This window comes from Arvicanthis niloticus, chromosome 4, assembly GCF_011762505.2.
Source record: "Arvicanthis niloticus isolate mArvNil1 chromosome 4, mArvNil1.pat.X, whole genome shotgun sequence".
In the NCBI taxonomy this organism is placed as follows: domain Eukaryota; kingdom Metazoa; phylum Chordata; class Mammalia; order Rodentia; family Muridae; genus Arvicanthis; species Arvicanthis niloticus.
Window position 1 is genome coordinate 121,362,377 of NC_047661.1, and position 24,085 is coordinate 121,386,461.

The 24,085-nt window shown below is 40.4% G+C and overlaps 1 protein-coding gene across 1 annotated transcript in view; it reads left to right on the top strand.

Moving 5' to 3' along the window:
* Positions 1-24,085, top strand: part of Col24a1 (collagen type XXIV alpha 1 chain) — a 249,393-nt gene that overhangs the window by 1,408 nt on the left and 223,900 nt on the right. Inside the window, exons 2-4 of the mRNA XM_034500238.2 lie at positions 4,213-4,277; positions 16,836-18,259; positions 23,378-23,431. Of these exons, the coding sequence (XP_034356129.1) occupies positions 4,213-4,277; positions 16,836-18,259; positions 23,378-23,431 (1,543 nt within the window). The remainder of the gene's footprint in view (positions 1-4,212; positions 4,278-16,835; positions 18,260-23,377; positions 23,432-24,085) is intronic.

The following is a 24,085-nucleotide window of genomic DNA, read 5'->3' on the forward strand; positions in this document are numbered from 1 at the left end:
AGTGCTGGGAGCCCAGTAGTCTCCAGATCCTAGAAGCTCTCCCTGTGGCCTTCCCAGAGAGGCTTGCACAGATCCAGGCTTTTGATTTGGATTTTCTTGATAAGCATTCTATGGATCTTCCAAGAGAGCCAGGCAGGGTAGGGCTTGAATGTATCTTATCTTACAGGACTAAGTGCATCTTCTGGGTTGATATCCTGGTAGGGTCCTGTAGGGCCTGATCCTCTGTGGGCTCGAGCTTTGTGGAAGACCCCTAAGTTCTGTTCAGACTGCAGGTCCTCTCTTCTTGGCAACTCCCACTGCAAAGGCTTTCTCTGAGTCACTATACCCAGCTCAAGTAGCCAACTAATACTTGCTATGGTGTGTTCACAAGAATATGTCAATGGCCCTTGTCTTGTATGGTTTGCAAGGCCCTTCTAGAGGGCCCCAGGATATGTTCTTGGGCAGTTTGGAGTTTGTATCGGATCTAGATGATTGGGGTGGGGGTTGCTGGTGGGACCCAGAAAGTAAAAAGGATTGCACACACACTGGTGGAAATCCTGGAGAAAATGGCACCTGATGAATCAGGGCAGTAAAGGCTTATGGAGAGGTGCTGAAGTGGGCAGTGGGTCCTGGATGAAGTTTGGTCTTCCTTGATCTCTCTGAGGGCACCTCCAGGCCTGGGACCAGGAGCCTGGCCCACCATGAATATCTCATGATGCCAAACTTATTCCATCTCAGGAAACAGTGAGTGTGGGCTTCGGTAATTAAGGGTAACTCCCAATTAAACCAGACTGCACATCCCCACAGCTCCAACCACACACATGCAGAGGGAGCAAAGGTAGGGACTGGATCGAGAAACTGGCCCCTAGAAAAAAATATCATAAAGAATTTAGAGTTCTTTCCATTGAAAACACATCAGCAGGGCTTAGGAGAAGTCTTCCATTAGCTGATGATAATTATATCAGGCCACTGAGTTAAACTTTAGAGACCCTCATGAATAGCAGAGGCTTCCACTAACTATGATCTTTTTGTGGTGATGGTCTGGAAGTTCCAGTTAGCCTCCCCCAAAATTGGACCCATACAGACAGTATCTTTCTCAGCGTTGTCCTTAAAATAGATTACTTGATGTGACTTCGTAGAATTAGTAAAAGAAGCCTGGAAGGTGTTAGATGCACCAGTTTAACTTGCTGGGGTCTGGGAGTGGCGCTCAGTTGTTGAACTGCTTGTCTAGCATGCATGGAGATGGGGGTTCATGTCATCTGCTGTGCAAGCCTATTATGGATGTGGTGGCACAACTCTGTACTTCCTAGTAGTCAGAAGGAAATGGCAGGAGGATCAGAGGTCCTAGGTCACCTTCACTAGAGAGGATCCAGGCCAGCTGGGTCTTATAGAGGAAAATGTCTCAAAACCAGTGATCAAACATACCCAGAGACAAAAGTCTCCTGGACTGGTCATTGTGGTGATTAAAAAGTTGGTAATGTTCTTCCTAGCTGATATTAAATACTGTTTTCTAAGTTGCTTAGTTATTTCAGAATTCAAATAAATGTTTAAAATAAATGGCTATCTTCGAGAGAAGTATAGTGTGTAATTTTGAGGGCTGTTTAGACATTCTGCTTGCTAATCTGATCTGTGAAGTTGCACGAGAATGGTTTCATTACATCACCTGGACAAGTAGTGCAAGTTTCTTTGTGAACTGTGTCTGGCAACTACATCCCATAATAGAATGTATCCCTCTGGGTGAGAGATGAAATAAGGACCATTTGATTTTTATCCTACAAAAGCTTAACGCTATTCTGCTATTCGTTTACTTATTTACTCATTTCTTCAACAAATATCTACTGAACATCAGCTGTGGAGAGTCCAACCTGGTTGCAGGCAGTAGGTAAACAATAGTTGAAGAAGAGAGAGGATGCTCCCCCACCACCCCCAACACACACACAACGTGCAGGTTCAGTGAGGAGCAAAGGAAACCTCTCTGCATTAACAGGAGAAAAGGATGTGTCCAGGAAGGTTATCTGGAAATCCTGGGGAGTGAAGGGGAAAAGAGAATCAGAGGGAAGAGGAAAGAGAAGGAGGAGGGAGAGACAGAGAAGGAATGGGGTGAGCAGGACAAGGATGACAGGGGAGGGAGAATGGTTCTAAGCAGAAGAAGGGGAGGTTCAACTAAAGAAAACGTAGACATAGACCCAAGCAGAGAGAGGACGAGTCAATCAATGTACCTGAAGGTTTGAGAGAAATAAAGTTAGTTTGAGCACCGTTTCCAGGAAGAAGGTGCTGCAACTGGAGGTGCAGAGAGAAACAGAAGAAAATGAAATGCCTTCAGACCTTGTAAGCTGGACAACTTCCTTATTCTTAGGATCAGGGTACAGATAGAAGTTTGGCAGAAGTGTTGTAGGAATGAAGGACCATCTGTTGGTCTTACTGGCTGAAGGTAGATTAATTCATTCAAAAATCTTCACCACTAGCGTGCACCTGTTTAACGGCATCCTTCATGTTACAAGACGAGTGGGTCTATTCTTCTGCCCTTTACTGATGTGTCTCCAGTCTTTTTGATGCCTGAAGTCCTTAAGCATTACTCTCTCTGCATCCAGGAGTTGCTCCGGCTCCTAGAATTGGATATGTGCGCAAGTCCTACATATTGAGTTTGATTGACAGTCTGAGAGATGTCACCGTGTGTAGGCACTAACAGTAGTTTTCCCCTAGAATCAGCCAATTTGATTCTCATTGCTGGGGTGAAAGATTTCCCTCAGTTATTTTGAGAAAGACAGAAATTTTTACTATTTCTGGATCTTAGCAGTTAGCCAAACACAGAATCTATAAAGCTGTCAGGACAAAGATGTATTTTGGCATAAAAAGTAAGGATGCAAGAAACTTGTTAAAATACTGGATGTGTGTTACATGTGTGTTTCTCGCATTACTTCGCACGCCTCTGCCGGTTTAAGAGAAAGCCACCAACCCATCAAAAAGTTTGCTATTCACAAAAGTTCACACGTCTTTCTTGCAATTGTAAACTTCATCTTTGTAGGGATGAATAGTGGTAGCCCGAAGACACGTATCATAAATCCTAAGGATCTCATGAGTACCCTAAAGAAAGATTGTTGGCACTGTCCCAAAAGAACCTGGACTTTTATGACAAAGAGGAAGTTGAATAGCTCTGTAAGCTGCATCCAGGGGAGACTCTTGGGAAAGGGATTAGTTCCTCGGAATATCTGAAGATGATCTTTGGATGTCTGTTTTTCCATCTACATTTAGGTCTTCGCCCTGTCTAGTCTGGTTGGTTATGTTTTGGATATGACTCACGTTAAACTGGATATTGAAGGTGGGCCTAGCGGGCTAAACCCAGACCATTTCAAGCCTTACTAGAAATCTATTTATATCGTGGGTTTTCATTTTTGAATCTTTATTAAATTTTATTCACTATAATATTGACTTGTTTTAGATTTGCCGAGTTGTATGAAGTGTCTGAGAATGTTGACTTCTGTCACATACAGAAATTAATCTTACACAACAGTATTCAAACTTATTTTGCACATTTGACCCATCTGGCAAATATCTGAAATTTCATGGCTGGGAAGGTAACTTAGTCTTGCTGTGCAAGTGTGAAGACCTGTGTTTCAGCCCCAGAATCCACTTCAGAAAAAGCTGAGTCCAGGAGTGTACAGCTGGGATCTTAGTGTTGGGGAGGCAGAGACAGTGGGTCCCTAGGGCTTATTGGCCTTTTGGTCTAGACAAATCAGTGAACTCAAAATCACTGAGGGACCCTGTTTTAAAAAGTAAGGTGAAGAATAACTAGGAACAAAACACTTGATGTCCAACAAACACGCACACATGCACACACACACGCACACGTGCTTAAACAGATGCACACAAGTGTGCATGCTTACACACATACATGCATATATCTGCATGCACACTGCCTGTACCATGGACACACTAAAACCAAAATCTTAGTGGGAAGGGAGAGAAGTAACAAAGTGTTAGCAGTCTATCAAGCCCTGAAATGATTCTAGCAGACAGACAAAAGAACATCTAACCCATGTGAAGCAGCTCCTGAACACTGCTAGTTCTAAATCAGTGGGCCTCAGATGGTCCTCCAGCCAGCAGCATCTGAATTAAGGGAAACTCATCAGAAATGCAATTTTTTCACCACACGACAGATGCCTGAGTTAGCAGTTACATGATTTGTCAGTTGTCAATGTCTAACCATTGTTTTCTCCTCCTTCCCCTCCTTAGGAAACTGCTTCTTCGCTTTGTGGTACTATGTGTGGTGTGGATTACTGTTCACGCTCGGGGACAAGGTAAGGGGAACTATCTTGCTACTTGTTTTTAAGATTGTTTCTGAGCTGAGTATGGTGACATAAACCAGCAGCCTTGGCATGTCTTGAAAAGAGACAGGAAGATATGATGTTCCAAACAAGTGTGGTAGTTGTTTTTCTAATCATGGTGGCAGAATTCATGACGAAAGCTACTTAAGGAGGGATGCGTTGGTTTGGTCTCACTGCTTGAGGATGTTGCTTATCACTGTAGGGAAAGCATGGTGGCGGGAGCCTGAGGTTGTTGTTTCCCTTGAGTCTGCATAGGTGCTCAGCTAACTCCTTTTTATTCAGTAACTGAGCTCAGCCTATGGACTGCTGCTACCTACATGTAGGGTGGATTTTCCCACCTCAGTTAACTCAGTCTAGAAACTCCCTCCTAGATAGAGTCAGAAATTTACTCCTGTGGTGCTTCTAAATTTCATAGGGATGACAATCAACATTTACCATGAGGGATGGTCAGCCTTGGCTACCTAGCAAGTCAGTCACCAACCTGGGCTACATCTGACCCTGTTACAAAACAAACAACCAATCAGCATTCCTGCTTGTAGCAGCCACAGCTCCTGCCTTCCAAGTCATCCTAACCTGAAAGTCAACATTAATAATAAAATGACAAAATAATAATAAAAGGTTAGAGCCAGTTTCAGGAGGATACAGGGTACAAGAAATCAATTTGGGGGGTAAATATGACCTTTAAGAAATTACTCAGATCTTCCGTCTGAGAAATTGCTTACATTTTTAGGCAAAATCTCTGTAAAAGGGAAGTTTTGTACAGTGAAAAGGCTTTGCTTGTGACTTCATTTGAAGTGGGAGTTCTTGGGGGTGGCAGACTGTAACTGAACAACCTTTGCCCTTCTTGAAACAACACATGCGTGTAATAAATTTTCCGTCTGGATTTGCATCATCAAGAAGTGAAATTTGCATATTCACGGCCTCAGAACATTATTTAATTCGTGCGGGGTGGTCTAGAAAAGTGTTTTGGTTTGCTCTCCTAGCTTTGTGGACTCAGAAATCTTTGTATATCCTTTTTTATTCATCTATTAAACAACATTTTAAAGTGTCTATTTCCCAAGAAGTATCTTACTATCCAATGACTGAAGTATAAATACAAAAATATCTCTGACTTCAAAGTGAGAAAAAGGGCGGTTTTGTCAAAGATTCAAAAATTTTCAAAGAGAAACTCCAGGAAGCGTGCTGGATTTAAGACACCACCAGTGTGATCCCAAGGTTGGGTTTCTCTCAGGCTTTTGTGAAGCAGGACTCCACACAGCTGCCCGGATTGTAATACAATCAGCTTTTCTAATAAACTCAACAAGCCACTTGTGCCTGAGTCCATCCACTAAATAACAACCTGAAAGAATGTCAAGCAAAGAAATTACAGATGAAAAGTGTATTTGTGAAAAGGAAAGCATGTGAAGGAAGGGAGTCTTTCTATCTAATAGGGCAAGGTGACAAGAAGCAGGACAGACTGCAGAGCTGGCTCAGTGTTTAAGAGAGCTTGCTGGACTCTCAGAGGAACTGAATTCTCTTCCCAGCAGGCATTTTGGTCTGCTCACAGCTGTAACTCTAGGTCCAGGTGACCTGACCCTTTTCTGGCCTCCAGGAGCCACCCACTTATTCATGGCATGCACACCCAGGAACAAATAAATCCTAAAAAGGGGGGAAATTATCAGAAAAATTATTCTTTATAGTGAGCACAATTATGACTTGCAATCTGAATATGGCCAAAACTCTATTTGAGCTGGAGACTCAAGTTAGACATCTTAGAAGTCTCTCCGTACTTGTAAGACATTTTATGACTTAAAAACAAGTATCAGGGTACTTGGAGGATATGGCTCAGAGGTAAGTTGCACCAGGAAATCAAGTCTTTTACCTTTACGTATTCTGAGACTTACTGGCACCTTTTCAATCTAATCTTTGTTTTCTTAACAATGTGTTTAAGTATGTTACTGACTTCCTATTCTCTATGAGAATTTATGGTTTTATATTATGCTCATTCTTCCCCTGACTCCACTTCAATATATTTCAATAACTTCTTGGCTATCACAATTGGCTTTTTATGTCCATGTGGGCACCTTTGTCATTGATCTGTGTCCATTGGACTTTTTCCTTCGCACACTGCCTCAGATAGCTCTCTTTTTCTTCCCATTGCTCCTTTTGTGTGCACTGTATGTCATTGTTGATTATTTGTTCAAATGCTACAACAAATTCTAAACTTCTTTGAGAACATTTTCTTCCCAAACATGTCGTAGCACTCTGAGCGTTTTAGTTAATTTGGTTTTACCTCATTTTCCTGGAGGCATACCTTCTAGAAGCTACTGTCTTGCTCAGCTGTAGACAGCTCAGTTCTCTACTCTGCCCATGCTGTCAACGTCTCTCACCCACGTTAGATCCATTCCCTTGGAACTCAGCTCTTCTTTGGTCCGTTTCCCAGTGTGCATGCTGTGGACTGTACAGTTGCATCCTCAGCGTGAATGTGCAGCAGGAGAAGCTTGTACAGAGCTGCTTTAATGAGAAGGTGTCTGGCTAACCCTCACCTGGAAAGACAGTTAGTGCAGGTGAGGAGAGAATTGTATTGTCAGTTTTTTCTTCTCTGACATTGATTAGCTTTCATGGTTTTTGTTTTTTGAGCATACAGAGCTGTCATAAAATTGATAAGAGTAACTCTTGGCGGTTGAACTATGACCTTTACATTCTCCTCTTAAGGGCTTTATAACCACTGGGTCCTGATGTTTTGAAGTTTATCATAGCGTGTCATGAGAGTTTCTTTAATTCTGTTGGGTACTCAGTGGGCCTTTTCAGTGTGGAAGCATCATTCACTTTCTGGACATTTCTCTTTATTATGTTCATGTTTTTAATGAAGTCTTTTAAGTCTGTATTTTGTTTTGCATTTTGCATCTCCACAATTGAACTATGTATTTTCTTGCTTTAAGGTCTTATTTTCTATCTTTGTTTAGGGTTTGATGAGAGTCTTTCCTAAATTACTCTTCTGTTTATCTAAATGTTATAGCCTCCTCACTCAGATTTCCCTTTACACACACACACACACACACACACGTATATATGTGTATATGTGTATGTGTGTATGTGTACATGTACATCTGTATCCAAAAACCAAAAAGCCAGAACCTTGTTTTCTTGGGTGCATATCGTACTCTAGCCTTGCTAAGGGTGAGAATTATATTTTACATTTTTCTTCTTTTACTGTCTTCTTATTCTTCTAATTTTTTGGTCTTGATTGTAGCTATCCTTTCAGAGTCTGCAGTTGTTTCTGTTAAGTAAGATAGATTTGAAAACTATCTTCATATAGGCTTGATAACTGAGACACTCCAAGCCAGGGTGTTGAAGGACAAGCCTGGCTGACCATCTTGTTGCAACCCCATGAAATGTCTTTAGAGAGGATGTACCCTCTCAGATTTACATGAATAATAATGTTATGATGGTTATCACTTTTGGAGCTCAGTGGTTAAAAGACTCTTGGATGCAGGGATTGTGAAGATCTCACCTGATTCTCTTATTATCAACATGGTAGCACTGAACCTTCTGCAATGATTAGGTAAATATTTCAATGTAATCAATCTTTATTTTTCTATTATGGTCTCAGAGTTTCTTGTACAAATGTTTAGCTATTTCCTGCTATCGCAACATCCTAATTTGAAATCTCAAGAATTCAGCAAACCTTCCATTCTTGAGCCCTTCAGGAGTTTTGCTTGAGTTATTCTCCTGTTGTCTTCAGCTCTTTAATGCATTTAAAAAACCTGTTGATGTCTTTTATCTGTTGGTGTTTCTTCTAGTTACTGATTTTATGTAGTGTTAAATCATGTTTCCCTCTTTTCCTAAAAAAGGTCTTCAAAATTAAATCTATGTGATTAAAATCTATGTGAAAAAGTTGATTGTGATTTTCTGCAATTCGGTAATTTCTTAAATTCTAACACAGCTAAGGAAAGCCATTTTAATTATCACCTTAATAGATAGGAATTCTGTATTTGCCTTCTAGCCTAGTGTTGTGTGTAACCCAGGGAATAAGTGAGTTTGTTTCAAGCTAAAGTGATTTCTGAAGACTGAGTTTTCTGAGGATTTGCTGGTATGGTTACTTTCTGCTTGCTGCAGCACTCCTTCCTGCTCAGTGTCACTGGCTGCCAGTGACATGTGGCAGGGAGAGAGATACAGTGTCACTCCACAGTGGGTCACACTGGACTCATGGAACTGGTTCTCAAAAGGTATGGGATCCCACAAGTAGACACGTCCTTATCTGTCTCCTGTGTGCATTAGTCTGATGTCACACAGGCTGTTCATTCTAGTGACAACAGCTCTACCCCCTTACACTAGGCACTTCAGCAACAATTTTAACGTGAGGCTTCATTTCTCACTTTATGAGTAAGTTTCCTTGTTCTGGTTATTCAGGATAAATGTGTTAAGAAAACCTGAAAGACACAAATCTACTTTTAACAAAACCCACCATGCCAGCATTGTTTAAGGACAGTGGTGTTCTGCAGCCATAGCCCAGGTTTGTGTCCAGATTATATTGCTAAGTAGCTGTGTGGCCTTGAGTGAATTCCTGAAATACTGTAAGCCACACTTCCAACAGATCATCGTACATGGCTTAGGGTGAATGAAATGAGGTAGCACAGGTGGGTGAGATTTTCATTTTGCAAGAGTTGTTTTAGTCACTTCCGAGCAGTGCCAAAATCGTGACTCAAATATAAGCTTCCTGGCTCCAGGTCACAGAGTAAGGAACTAAGGGAAATGATTTATGATCAGTTGCTTTTATTTGCTCAATGCCCTGAGGATATGGGAAGAGAAGTGGGCCCAGACTGTGGCCTTCATCCTATGAAAATGTATTGCACTGTCATCATCTAAGCAATACTTTCCGTTTCCTTGCCAATTTTGTATAAGCTGAAAGGTATGTTGAGTACTTTATAATCTTTCTTATTAAACAATCACTTTAAAATATTTTTATTCATTTTTGGAAAATGTCATATATGCATACAACATATTGTCATCTTATCCACTTGGCTGGTACAGTCCTCAAACTCATCTCAGGACCCAACAACCTACAACCTCCTAACATCATGTATTCTTTTACAATTTTATTATTAACAGTAGCCCCTGAGTCTCATTAGTGCTGACAGTGTGGGAATGGGACAATGACTTTGTATTTTTCATTTGGTGTAAGTGCAGCATCAGAAAGGATATAGCTGCAGAGCTTGGCTGACCAAGATGTATGAAAATCTGAAATATTGAGAATTCATTAGAATCAATCTATAGCCATTTAATTTTTTAATAGCAAGAGTTAACTCTGCAACTTGTTAGACCCTAACATTTGATAACTTAAAAATATCACTTTAATTACAATTACTAAGAAATATTAAACATCTGTATGCTTTCAGGGATAATCATATATTACCCCTAGTTCTCCAACTTGGGACGGGATGTTGACAGGTCTTTGTATTCTATATCTGAAAAACTAATGTAGATTCCTGGGCTACAACATCTGGATATTTTAGACATGAAGTCTACATGCCCTGGAATCGATTACAAGTTTTTACAGAGATGGTGTGGAAGCCGTGTAATATCTACTGAGACTGGACTTCTCCCTCCCGCATGCCCTCCTTCACCCACCCCTCTATGTTATTTCATTTTCTTCACATTTTCCTTTCCCTCTTTGGAAGAAGGAGTGACAGAGCAGGGTGGCATAGGTTCGTTAATGATCATCATATGTTTGGGTAACTGAATCAGGAGAATCTCTCAAGGCCAGGAATTTGAGACCAGGCTAGAAACAAAACAAAACAAAACAAGAAGATTCTGCCTCTAAGATAAAATCTATTTTTAAATAATGTGACACTTGAGTTGCATCCTGTTGTGGGGATAGATACTATCAGTGGGATTTTTAAAACTGATAAGCTTCGGTGAAGCAAAAAGTTTAGAAAGAATTCAAATATCCAGAGTGGAGGGTTCTGTGGGATAGGTGGCTGTACCACAGAGGAAACACAGTTTCTCAAGAGCATGGCTTCCAGAACCTTCCTTAGTTATGACACCAAGTTCAAGTTCAAAGATTCCCCAAGATCATACCCAGCTCCAAAATGTTAGGAAAACCCACGAAACTTAAAGAAGATCTATTAAATTCACCATGATTTTTTAATCATTGCAAGAGCAGCTGACCAAAATTAGTATGAAGGATTTAGAGCATTCTGAAGCTGACACCCAATGAAGGACAAGGAGTCCAAAGTGAGTTCAGAATGTTTACAAACTAGAAAAAGATGCATTTTTTTTCTGGAGTCAAATAAGGTGATATGAAGTGACAGGAAGCGAGCTGAGAGCGGTAAAACAGGAACTGATGGCACAGATGCCATGTGCTATTGTAGGTCCTGTGCTATTATTGAAGGTACTGTGTCCCAACCTCATGTATAGCTGTAGACCTGTTGGCTGCCATGTGGTTGGCTGAATCTTCCCTGACAGACAATGAAGCACATGAGAAGAAGCTGGGGAATAATATATTGAGTTAGAATTGCTGTGGGGACATGTAACTTCTCCTGGATAAATTCAGCAGACAGTTGTCTGTGCAAAGCCAGAAGCGAGGTCTGTGAATCAGAATGTGTGGTTGTTTCAGCTATGGTTTGGATGACGTCATTAGGCCTGCTGTTTACAGTAAAGAGAGCATGGCTGTTGTCTTGGAGACACCACCATTTATTCTACATTTAAGGAGCAGATAGAGGAAGGAGATGCAGTCCGTTCTGCTTTTAGGTAAAGTGGAATAAATGACAGTCACTGAGGTAAAGGATTGACTCTTAGAGACTGTATTCAACAGACATCTCTGCACTTTCTAGTTGTATGACCTTGGAAATGGAATTTATCCCTGACTTTTCATAACTATAAGATGGGGTAGTAGTGGTATCTGCTTATAGGGCCGTGAGACTTATGATAACAATATGATAAAGTTCTTAGACAGGGACTAGGTACACAGAAAGAATTTAGTAAATGTCACCAGTGTTTATTAAGAAAGCAAGGCAACTCTAATGCCTTGTTGATAATCATCTATTTTCCCCCAAATGGTAACTGACTTCTTCAGTGACATAAACTAATGATCTGGGTTGATTTTGTGGTTAGGATGCCCATGTGGCTAACTCGTTACAGACAACTTAGTTATTGTTGTATATATTGGTGCCAAATACCTAAATCTATCTTCAAATTATAAATTGGTGATATCTAAGCCAGGTTTAAACTAAAGATTAGATAGCTTGCACCATTGAGTTACCATTGAGTTTCCTGTTCCCTTTTCTGTGAACTCCTGCTCCCAAAATGTGCTTAGTCTATGACAGATTAAACCTAGGATGCTGTTGTGTGGCTCTGCTTGGGAAGTTTGTGTCTATTCACCTCAGATTCAAGAGGCAATAACAGACAACAAAAAATACAAACAAAACCGCTACTCAGTCCTAGCTAGTGAATGAAGGAGCTCACTGTGGTAGCACAGAGGACTCAGGCAGTGAGTGCATCAATGAACAGCCCACCCCAGCATGGATGGAGACCCAGAACAGCTGCATCCCTGCAGCCCCATGTGTAGCTTTGAAACAGCTCCACCATTAGAGTCATTTTCCTATTAGTATTTGTGGATGGAAAGTTCCTGCCTGTGTTCTGTGAGTCCTATGAGGCTGCAGACAGCCTGCAGAGCCTCCTCTGTTCCCTCCAGAAGGAATGTTTCATTTCAGGGCAAACAGCTACACCACAGATGGGTGCCAGATTAACTGGAGAGAGTATTCCCCACCGTACAGTTGCAGTAGGGAAAAGTAGTCCTGCCGTGGTTAGCTAGTGATATCTTACAAGTGCTGTGTGAGGAACATGTCAGGTCATGGGATGAGACAGCCATTGTGTCAACCTTGAGGGCACACTGATGACTTGAATTGAACTTAACTGTCTAGCAGTTGTATGACCTTTGACTGGTTACATCGCTTTTCTGTTCCTTGATGTCATCATTTGTGAAGTGAGCATAGACTTTGTCTTTCTCTTAGATTTATTTTACTTTACATGTATAAGCGTTTTTCCTGCATGCATATTTGTGCACCAGGTGTCTGATGCCTGCTGAGATCAGAATGGGGGAATCAGCTCCATAAAACTGGAATTACTGATTGGTGGGAGCCACCGTGTGATTGCTGGGAACTGAACCCAAGTCCTCTGCAAGAGTGACAAGTGTTCTTTATTGTCAAGCCTTCTCTCCGATCTCTGGGCATAGACAGAGTAAACATCAGCTCTGAGATAGCATCTTCCCACTTCTCTTTTTATATTCTGTATAAAAGAAGCAAGCTAAATAGGACAAATAATCCTAAACTTTTCGGTTCAGGAAAAACAAACAGAGACTAACGAAATATACAAGGGCTAAAATACAAAGAGAAAAGGAGATACGCATAGAGATGACACAGTTCACTATCGACTCGCAGGAAGCAGTCGCAGAAACAAAACCTCTGAAAGGAAGTACTACTAAATATTTAGCTCTGGAATACCAGAAGTGCTAGGGTAGTGCTTCTCAATCTGAAGGCTGAGACCCCTTTGGGGGTCGAACAGCCCTTTCACAGGGATCACCTAAGACCATTGGAAAACAGAGATATTTACATTATGATTCATAACAGTACCAAAATTACTATGAAGTAGCAATGAAAACAATTTTGTGACTGGAGGGTCACCACAACATGAGGAACTGTATTAGAAGGTCACAGCATTAGGAAGGTTGAGAAACACTGTGGTGTGTGTCGGGGGTGGGGGTCTGAGAAGGGCAGACACTGCCCAGAAGAAAGGTATAAGACAGAAGTACAGATATTACCGTTGGCAACATGGGGGAGGGCTCATAAAATGCAAAAATGTACTTCCTGAGGTGATGGACTCATTCTAAAGCTTGAACAATCAGGAATGAGTCCAGAGGCAGGAGAATGAGCTGGTCTGAGGACCCACACAAAACTAATTTTAGAAAGGAATTACTGGTACCACTGGAGGAGATTGGAAGACATGGTCATCTCACAGCATCCTTCTTCGGGATATGCTCAGCTGAGAAATAATGGGCAAATGAAAGATTTGATGGAGCATGGCTAGAAAGACGCTATGGAAAAATGCACACAAATGTAGCCAAAAAAAGATACCTACAGAAATATTTCTATGAGGCAGTTAGATATCCCAACCACTTATAAAAAAGAAAAAAAAAAAGAAAAAAAAAGATAAGGAAACTTGAGGGAGTCAGATCACCTCTGTGAGAAGACTATGAAGTAGTAGGAACATGAGATGTCAGGGCAGTGAAGAGCTGGCAAGACTTTAACACTCACTTGAATTGCTGGTTTGTGGAGCTCAAAGGTCATAGAAATACAACCTCATAGATAGATATAAAATTGGAAGATGCATCTTACCCTGAGGGAACTTACCCAGTGCAGGAGACAAAGTAAGACAGAAATGTATCTAATTAACACAATAATCCATTTCTATTTGGTTAATTGTCTAAAGTAAAGAAATAGAGGCTACAGGAAGAGAACAGTGAAGTCTAACCCCATGGGACATAATAAATTCTCCATCAATTCCTTTGCGGTTGCTTATGGCCATTATTAGGATAGAAAAATGCCCAGACTAAAATAAGTTTTCACTGTACTGTGGTCACATTGCTGTAGGTCAGACTGTAGTAACAACATCAGACAACAGATTAGAATATGGAGCTGTTGACTGGAATGTTAAACCTTTAAAACGATGTGGGGAATGCATACAAACAGTTTCTGGAAAACAAGACCAATGCAGACAGCACCTGTGAGATCTCAAAGACAGCAATGGCTCAGGCACTGCTTGGGCAGATTGTAGCTGTAATACGATAATGACAGGACTGGAAGGCAAAAAGAGATTAGCAGGACGCGTCTCGATGCTTGAATCGTACCCACATTATTAATCAAGAAAGTAGGTAAGTATCCAAAGAGCAACACACAGCAGTGAACAGACCACCTCAGGAATGCACTTCTGGTCCATTAACAGAGAACTCACTGAATGATAATGGTTCAAAAGCATTCGATTCTTTCAAGTCATTCACTACAAATACTATAATACGATAAAATTGGAGGAAGCATACTGAAGTGCCTATAAGATATCAAGAACACATCCATTCTTAAGCTTCCAGATTAATACTCTTCCTAATGACAACTCATTTTAATAAGGTAAAATCACTACTAGAAACAGATGTTCTTGCAAGGCAGGTTTCCCCAAGACAAGGCCAGCCCTTGACGTCCCATCAGAGATTAATCTTATCTTAGAATGATTTACTCAACACACAGAACAATGTGGTTTGGTGTTTTTTTTGTTTGTTTGTTTGTTTGTTTTGTTTTTTGGGTTTTTTTTGGGTTTTTTTGCAGATTCTATGGTAATATAAACTTTAAATGTAAGCACTAATGTTCAAAGACCCAACACTCCTCCATGGCTTCCTCCTGAGACTAAGATATGTATACATTTGGAGTTAGAGAGTACTGGGCAGGAATCCCTCACATTACAGACTGATGCAGCACATTTCAAGAGTGTGAGTGTTGTTCAAGATAAGTGCAGTTAATCACTTTAGCTGGTCAGTAATTTATATTGCCTATGAATGCAAACATGTTATAGGTTATAATGAAAATTGACATTAATTATACTGAAATAACATGAGAGAACAATGATAATTCTTGCAAATGATGTCGTATTGCTTTAAAATAGGTCACGGAATCTCTAAGGTAGTTTACTGTTTTGCCTTGGTGAGAATATTTTGATGGAAAACTGAGATCCACTATCATATGACAGTTTCGAAACAAACACTTATGTCCTTTAGAATTGCTACAAAATTATAACTACTTCATTAACATAATTGTACTCTAACCCTTTGGAGTGTTATGCACATATCTCTGGGAGAAAGCCTTTTAAATATAGTACCAGGGCATGTTTAAGATTCTGTAATTATCTCACTGTTATGCATATTGTCTGACTTGGGACCCAGAGTTTCTCTTCATGCCTCATTCATTGCAATGAATAGAAAGAAACTGTCAAACACCTACTAGTTTGCCATAAAAGGAAAATTAACATTGCTAAATATTCTTATCTAAGTTCAACATTTTTATTTTTCTTTACATATTATAATTCTTTTACAAATACATAATAATCTACCCAGAGATTATTACAAACACACGTAGATGCAGATGGGAGATGTCTAACCAGTGGGATCATAAGGATCACACCATAGACTAAGCTCGCTGTATTTTAAAGATAGGATTCATTCATTAGTTAATGAATGGCATGTAAATCTATATGACTTTAAAGGTGGACATGAAATCTGATTGGATGGTGGTGGGAGAAGCTCATTCATTCAGAAATTCTAGAATTCTCTGCAAGGAAATAGTAGAAGCTCAATGATGAGTCAGACAGACCTGTCTTCCGGGAGTTTATAATTGAATGTGAGAGACAATCAGGTTGCTACTGGCAATAATATGATGAACAATAGATATTTTTAAATCAACAGTTATATCAAAGCCATATTACAGGAAATGTACATTACAAGATAAATATTGGAAAAGAGTTTATGAACTGGGTAAAAATCACTGAAGAGAAACTTGAAAATGACAGACAAGAAAGACTCACACAAGGGCTGGAGAGATAGCTCAGCTGTTAAGAGCATTGACTGCTCTTCCAGAGGTCATGAGTTCAAATCCCAGCAACCACATAGTGGCTCACAACCATCTGTAATGAGATCTGATGCCCTCATATGAGTGAGTGGGGCCCCGAGGGAGCAGGTGCCCGAAACAGGAGGAAGGAAGAGGTGAAGGGGGAAAGAAAAGAAAGACAAAGCAAATTTGAATTCTTTTCCTGCATTCCTCAAGGGTTTGGGAAACTAACTGAGGGGCTGGAAGTGTGGCGTGTTACTTAGGTTTTAGGCACAGAAAGCTGAGATTAAATTCCAAGATGTTTGAAAAATTAGAATTTAAGTGCTGGCATGAAATCAGTGTATATAGAGGGTTGTGAGTTACAGATTACTGTGGTCAGCGGGCTCTCAGTTTCACCTGAACATGGATGTCATTAAATGTTCAGGTATAAGTTCAGGATGTGAATGACAATCAGAAGCTGTGGAGTGACAAGAATTCTAATAACATGAGAAAAATCAAAAGAACTCAACTGATTTTAAATTATTTGGAGGCATAAATAATAGTGATATGTGTGTATGCATATTGTGTGTGTGTGTGTATGTGTGAAAGTGCATCTGTGTGTGTATATGTATGTATACATGTGTGTATGTGTGTGTATGTGTATGTGTGAAAGTGCATCTGTGTGTGTATATGTATGTATATATGTGTGTATGTGTGTGTATTTCTGTGTGTGTATGTGTCTATACTTGACTCATTCACATTATTGACAGTCACACCTCTCTCACTACCTTTTGCTACCTAGAAATTACTCATGGGTAGAACATTCTTATATCAATTGGAAACAAAGTTTTGTTTTTATACTCAGATATCTGTATGAATATGTAACAATAAGCTCCTTCCTACCTTTCTCTCTTTTCATTTCCAGGCATAGATATTCTTCAGCAACTAGGCCTTGGAGGCAGAGATGTAAGATACACATCATCGGTGACAGCTGTGCCGTCATCGTCACCCACACCATTACCTCAGGGGGTCCATTTAACGGATTTGGGTGTCGTTTTAACAGACAATGCCTACATTGAGTCACCTCTCGTGAACATTTTACCCATTAGCCTAAGACAGCCACTGACGGTATTGATTGGGTTGCAATCATTCAAAGTGAACAATGCATTTCTCTTCAGCATTCGGAATAGCAACAGGCTGCAGTTCGGCGTACAGCTACTACCTAAGAAACTAATAGTGCATGTCGGAGGAAAGCAAACAGTAACCTTCAACTACAGTGTCCACGACCAGCGATGGCACTCAGTTGCCATTTCTGTTGACCACCACATCGTCTCCATGTTTGTTGAGTGTGGAAAGAGATATTTTAGTGGTGAGACTACTTCAGAAGTTCACACCTTTGACCCTCATAGTGTGTTTACCTTGGGAAGTATGAATAACAGTTCTGCCCACTTTGAAGGAACAGTGTGCCAGTTGGATATCGTGCCTTCCACAGCGGCATCTGCTGACTACTGCAGACGCCTCAAACAGCAGTGCCCCCGAACAGACACATCCCAAGCTGAGAGAAGTCTTTCTCACACAGCAGTAATGCCCACCAGACACCCCGAGCACACTCCTGTGCCCAGAGGATTTGCTGGAACAGGATTGCCACAGAAAACATTCACAGAGCAGGCTCCCTTGCCCAAAGGATTTGATGAAACAGAACTGCCACAGGAGACAGTCGCTGGCGTCAAAAGCATTCCAAAGAACAGAAGCAATGGTTCCGCCACAGTACAGGAAAGCCAAGAGCACCAGACACCAAGGGCTCAGTTAACTTCTTTCCATTCAGAAAACATCTCAGCTGTGACTCTCCCAAACTACAGAACTCAAGCTAAAGAAATCACCATGAAGGAAGAGACAAATTTAACCCTGTCAGTGCCCCATCATCCCTCTAGGGAGGCAAGAATGAATGAAGAGGAGAGAATTGACCCTCTCTTCGCTGGACTCGACAACATCACCCAACATGAGGAGGCAGCTGGCCTGCCCCCGCCTAAGAAAGCATCATCCAGCATTGCACACACCAATCAAGACGCCATGACTAACCTCAAGAAGGCCATCACAGCAAATCTACACAACAATGAACTCATGGAAATGGAACGGACCTTGAACAGCACCTTGTATAGAGTGATACATGGGCCCTCAGTGGATAACCACCTTGAACTGAGGAAGGAAGGTGAATTTTACCCCGATGCTACTAATCCCATGGGAAACAGCTATGAACCTCAGCCTTATGATTATTACTACTACGAGGACTACAATGCGATGCTTGACGTGGAGTATCTGAGAGGGCCAAAAGGAGACACTGGGCCTCCCGTAAGTTGAGTTTTTCTTTTTAAACCGTGTGTTAATGCACTAAGATACCATGTATTTCAAAGAGGCATCGGGACCATACAACATAGGACAGATCAGATCTGTTTAAGAAATGTACCCTGCCCCAGTGGATGACATCATGCTTATTGTAACACATCAGCCAGAACACAGCCCTGTCTCAAATTACACTTTTGTTTTTGATTGGTAGGCTGAAAGCTACCTAATTCTGGGTAAAGTGGTAGGGAGACTATATGGTTTTCTAATTCAGTTGAGATCTACCCAGGAATTTAACTGCAAAGCATAGATTTATATTTTTTTTTTATGAAAAACAAAAACACATGCTCAAAACTTAGTTATGTTAAAAGGGTATATATAAAAGTTAGATTAAGAAAAATATAGTGAATATGCCAATTAACTATTCCATTATCAAAATCACATCAAATGGATCAGAAAAAAATATATTTGTTTTTAGATAGATGTTATTTTGTGGACAATGCTGGGGGGAAACCTATACCCTTATCATTCTCAGTGAAATATTTGCATTTCTTTGGTGAACAATGTATTTCATTATCTCTGTAATGATGTAGCTAACTTACAAGTGGACTAATATAAATTCCACCTTATATAAAAATACTCAGTCAACCAACCTACTTTGAGGAGAAAAAAAATAGCCTATTTAGTGGAGAACCCCAGGTCAATCTAATAATATGCAAACAGGTTTGTGAAACATTGGTCTGAACTTTTCAGTTCTGAAGTTCTTCCACTACACAGGTACAACTGGAGATCAACATTTGAAAATTTCTAAAAATCATTTAAAACCGCATTTGAAATTGGTGTTGTGACTGCTTGTTTTTGCTGTTGACATTTGGATAGCTTCAGTAATTTGCCTGTATATCTTCAGAATTTTATTTCAACATTCTAAGTATATTAATATGTCCTAAGGCACATTTTAAAATTGTCTTATGTGTGTGAGTGTTTTGCTAGCATGTGTCTCTGTACCACATGGGTGTCTGGTGGCTAGGGAGGCCAAAAGAGCTACAGACTGTTGTGAGCCACCCTGTATGTGCTGAGAATCAAACCCAGGTCCTCTGTAAGAACATCAAATGCTCTTAACTACTGAGCCATCTCTCTAGCACCGTCAAGATACTTCTTTATTTAATGAAAATACAACTTGAGTCACTGGTTGAATTCTTGAAACCATAGTCTGGAATAAGATGATGCTATGTCCTTGGCATGTATTTCCCTGTGGTTATTACTTGAGGCAGCTGATGTTTTCTCAACAACTCTTCCTAAGGCAGACTGTTGGAAGTTACAATAACTTATTGTATCTGTATTGTAACTGTATAGTGTATGTATGTGTATATGTGTATATATGTATCCCCTCTTTGCAGTGGTTATAAATAACAACAACATATTGGTACTATTTAATTGCTGAGAGGCCAGAATAAACAAATAGGTGGCCACTTACTTTCCTCAGAAAATCAGTGTAGTGGGATAAGCATTCACCTCCTAGTCTGTTCTGTAGCGTTTCAAGCAGTTATTCCAGCTGGATTCATAGAGCAATGATGTGCTCAGCACACAGTTCATTAGTCTCTGCGTCACTTGAGGCAGAAGAACAGTGTCTGCTCTGAAGGAACCTATATTTCAATAAAATTAGTGTACATGTGTAACTCTGTCTTGTGGTGAAGCAAGGTACATCCTGTTGGGTGCTGGAGAGATGGCTCAGTGTTAAGAATGAGCACCGCCATTATCCTCAGGCACCCACCTTGGACAGCTCACAACAACCTGTAATCCATGCTCTAAGGAATCAGAAACTTCTGGCCACTGAAGGCACTGCACTCATGAGTGTGAAAGCATGCATGCGCGTGCGCACGCACACACACGCACGCACACTTAAAACATTAAAATAAATAAACCATATGCTTCTGAAAGACATAATCTCATAAGCTAAAAGTGTAGGGTAAAAATAATATTTGGGGGTGTGGATCCTTGCTTGTGGCAGGTTCTTATGACAGAATGACATAGGACTGGGCCTTAAGGAGTAACTATTGACAGGAAAGGCAGATTTTCCTCCTTATCATGGGGAAGACAGAATGGTACCTGCCACTTGTTGATATGGACGAGGCTCTAGCTAGCCCTTCATATACATTCTCTTGAATGAGCTTTGGAAAATTAGTACAAGTGTATTCATGTCTCAGTGAAAGCATCTGAAGGTCAGAGGAGTTTATTATCTTACGAATAATACCATGACTCGTAAATGATACAGCTGGGATCTGAACACAGATTTTCTGTCTCTAAGGCTAAACTCATTTGGTGGGCTGAATATGACAGACAAAACCCAAGCAAGGTAGTGTCATATTGTGCAGTCCTGACTGTCAAACTGACAGCTGGGACTTCACATTGTTTTCAGTGATTTTGTAAGTTTCTAAGCAAGAATGTTAACTTAGCAAACTCAGTCTGGCCATGGTACTCAAAATAGATGGGCAGTGCTTGGTGAAATTTTGGTGTTGTGTGATTGAGACATTATTTGAGTTGGCAGAAGTAAAAATAGGAAGGCAGGATTGGGGAAACAGTCTGAAAGACGATCTGTAACAGAGCTCAGAATTACTCGGATCTAGGGTCCAAGTAAAAAGAAGAAACTAGAGACGTTTTGGTCAGGATTTAAGGTTGCAGACTGAGAAAATAATGATAGCAACACTTATTTGAGTGAAGAGAATCTGTGCAGTTGACAGCAGCGGACAGTGGCTGACAAGAAGAGAGATGCAATGAGGAAATCAAGTGAAGGGGTTGAGGGAGCGAAGTCAAGGCTTGGGTACAAATTTGAGAGTCCTTGTCAATACTGCAGTTGAAACGCTAAGGTTGCATGCTATTTTCAAAGGAAGAGCTGCACAAGAGGGTTAGGAGCCAGAGCTGTGGGAACCTTTGCTTTTTGGTTGTAGAAGAAGAAAGCAGAGTAGTTGAAACTGGTGCAGACAAAAATATTGTACGTATTACAAAAGGCAGAAAAAATTCTGCAGAGAAGTCAAAGACTGGGAACTGAGTGGCAGCAGGGAATCTCCTTTCTTCCAATGAGAGGTCCATAGCTGAGCTTTGAGAGTCTGCCTTCAGAACTTCGGGAAACAGAAGGTAAATTACACAGTGCTAGTTGGAGAGTGAACAGTGTCAGATTTGTTTCACTGCCTCTGTGCAAGCCGCGTGGAGCGGCCAGTTTCCCACTTTTGGGTAATCACATTTTACTGTGTATCTCTACCCAGTTCTTTCACGGTGTATTTTTTAAATTTAAAAGTTTATAGACACATAACAAATACACATACTTATTTACAGTATGATAATCGAAAAATACATAAAATCAAGGTATTAGGTACATTTATTTTCATGTCATTTTTTTTTTTTTTGGTATGTAGAGTCTTCAAATTCTGTCTGCTAGCTCTTCATGAAATGTATGCTATTGTAAACTAGTCATCCACTGTGCTGCAAGACCCGAAGCATCTTTCCTCTGTAACAGTGCCTTTGTACACAGCCGCCTCCTCCTAACCTCTCCAAATAACTCTACTATCTTCTTTGAGGCTGCTATATTTAATATAATTTTAGCTTCTATGCTTGAGTGGAAATAGATGGTGCTTTTCTGAGTTTTCGAACTCCACCCTTGTTATGCGATAGGATTTCATTCTTATGGGTGAATAACATATCTTTGCTTGTATTGCATAACATATTTTGTTATCTAGTCATCTCCAGGTGAGAACCTAGATCGATTAACTCTCTCGTTAGTTGCTGGTAGCATCATGATAAACATGGAGGAGCAGGTTTCTCTCTCCCGTGCTGACTTCATTTGTTTTGGGTGTATATATTCAATACAGGGAGAGCTGAATGGTGAAGATCTATTTTAGGTTCTGTGGAGCGACTGCACTGCTTCCTTTAATGGCTATGCTAATTTGCATCCCTACTACCAACAGTTTGTGAGAGTTTCTTCATCCTTGCTGTATTTGAGTTTTGTTTGTTTGTTCTTGCTGTTGTTTTATGCTTTTTGGAAAAAATAACTGAGGGGAGATGATATCTTGTTGTGGTTTTGATTGCATTTCTTCAAGGACTAGAGAAACTGAACATTATTTTCACATGCTTATTAGACACTTGTATATCTTCTTTCAGGAAATGTTCACATAGTTGGTTGTCCAATCTCAGATATTATTTTGTCCTGAGGTTTCTAAAGCTCTTACATATTCTATTACTACCTTGTCTGATGAATGCTTTACAAATATTTTCCCATACTGGAGATTATGTCTTCATCCTCTTTATTTAAGATTTATTTTTATTTTATGTATGTGAGCGTTTTACATACATTTCTGTGAGTGCACTGCATGTATCCCTGCTGCTTGCAAAAGCCAGGAACTGTGGTTAGAGACAGTTGTGAGCCACCACATAGTAGGAACTGAACCCAGGTCCTCTGCAAGAGCAGCCAGGGCTCTTACCCACTGAGCTGTCTCTCTGTCCCTCCATTGTTGCTTTAAAAGTCAACTATTTTTATTAGTGGGCTCCTAATATGTCATGTTTGGTATAAGACAATCTGTTACATCTTTAAAAGAAGCACCTCATTGAAACAGGTAACATTGTAGCACGTTATTCAGATCCTTGCTATAATTCTTTTAAAAGAACACAAAATGTTTAGTGCTTTCCTTTCTCCAAGTTAAAGTTCTCTTTTGAAGTATGTTCCAACAAAACAAGCAAACAAACAAACAAACAAACAAAACCAACTATCCTTGGGCACCAGCTCTATGTTGAACTTCTTCCATAATAAAAAAAATAAATGTAGGTAAAAATCACACACAAAACTACTAGTTTTTCTCTGTGTCAAAGCCAGATAGCATGCTATAACTATAAGCCATGGACTTCCCATTGTCATTTCTGGCCAGATTAAAGAAGAAGAGAGGTGGAGTTTCCCCTTGCCCATGCAGATTTGGGTGAGGAGTTAATGTTGCTTTAAAATCCTTGTCAACTGGGAGCAGGGAATGGAAGGAGGGAAAGAGACAAAAGGAGTTATCATGGAGTAGAAATCTGATAATGATTTGTGAGGAAAGACATGCTTACTGTTTATCCTGTCTAATGCCTTCGTATTTGCTTCCTAAGGGTCCGCCTGGTCCGATGGGTATCCCAGGTCCATCAGGCAAGAGAGGCCCTCGGGTGAGTAGATGGACTTCATTTCATGCTGTCTGGTAAATGTGTAACATTCCACAGTGGTTTTACCCCTAGTGCTGGGCAGGATGTACATCCTCTGGAAAGCTGCATCTTCACACTTAGCTCTTCCACTGCAGCCTTGTTTATAGCCAAAGAACTCTCGGCGAAAATGTCCAAGAAATAGGATCAAATTTAGAGTCGTGGCTGCTCTGCTTGGCTTCTCACACCCTTCTTAGTTACAGAGTGGTACCAATGCTTTAAGGTCAGCTTTGTTCAGGAAACAAAGATCAGACGTCCTTAAATAGTGCATTCCTGGATTGCAGGGAAATACTGGAGCCAATGGAAGGAAAGGGCTGCCTCGGAGATCAGCAGCAGGTTCTCACATGACACGGGTTCCATAAAAGATTTATTGCTCTCTTAGAATTAGTTCCCTCCAATCCTAGAGAAATAGATGGAGATTTTTTTGCTAAAGAAAGTCTGTCTTCAATAGACTAGAAAAAGAATCGTGGGCCATGAAGACAGATGCAAATGGGTTTAATGTAATCGACTCTCTTTGCACCGCGATTTATAATGTACTAAGAATATAAAGCCAAGTTGCTGTAAAATATTACTTTCCACTCTCCAGAGTCACAGCAAATGATTTTTCACTTGAAGGCTAAG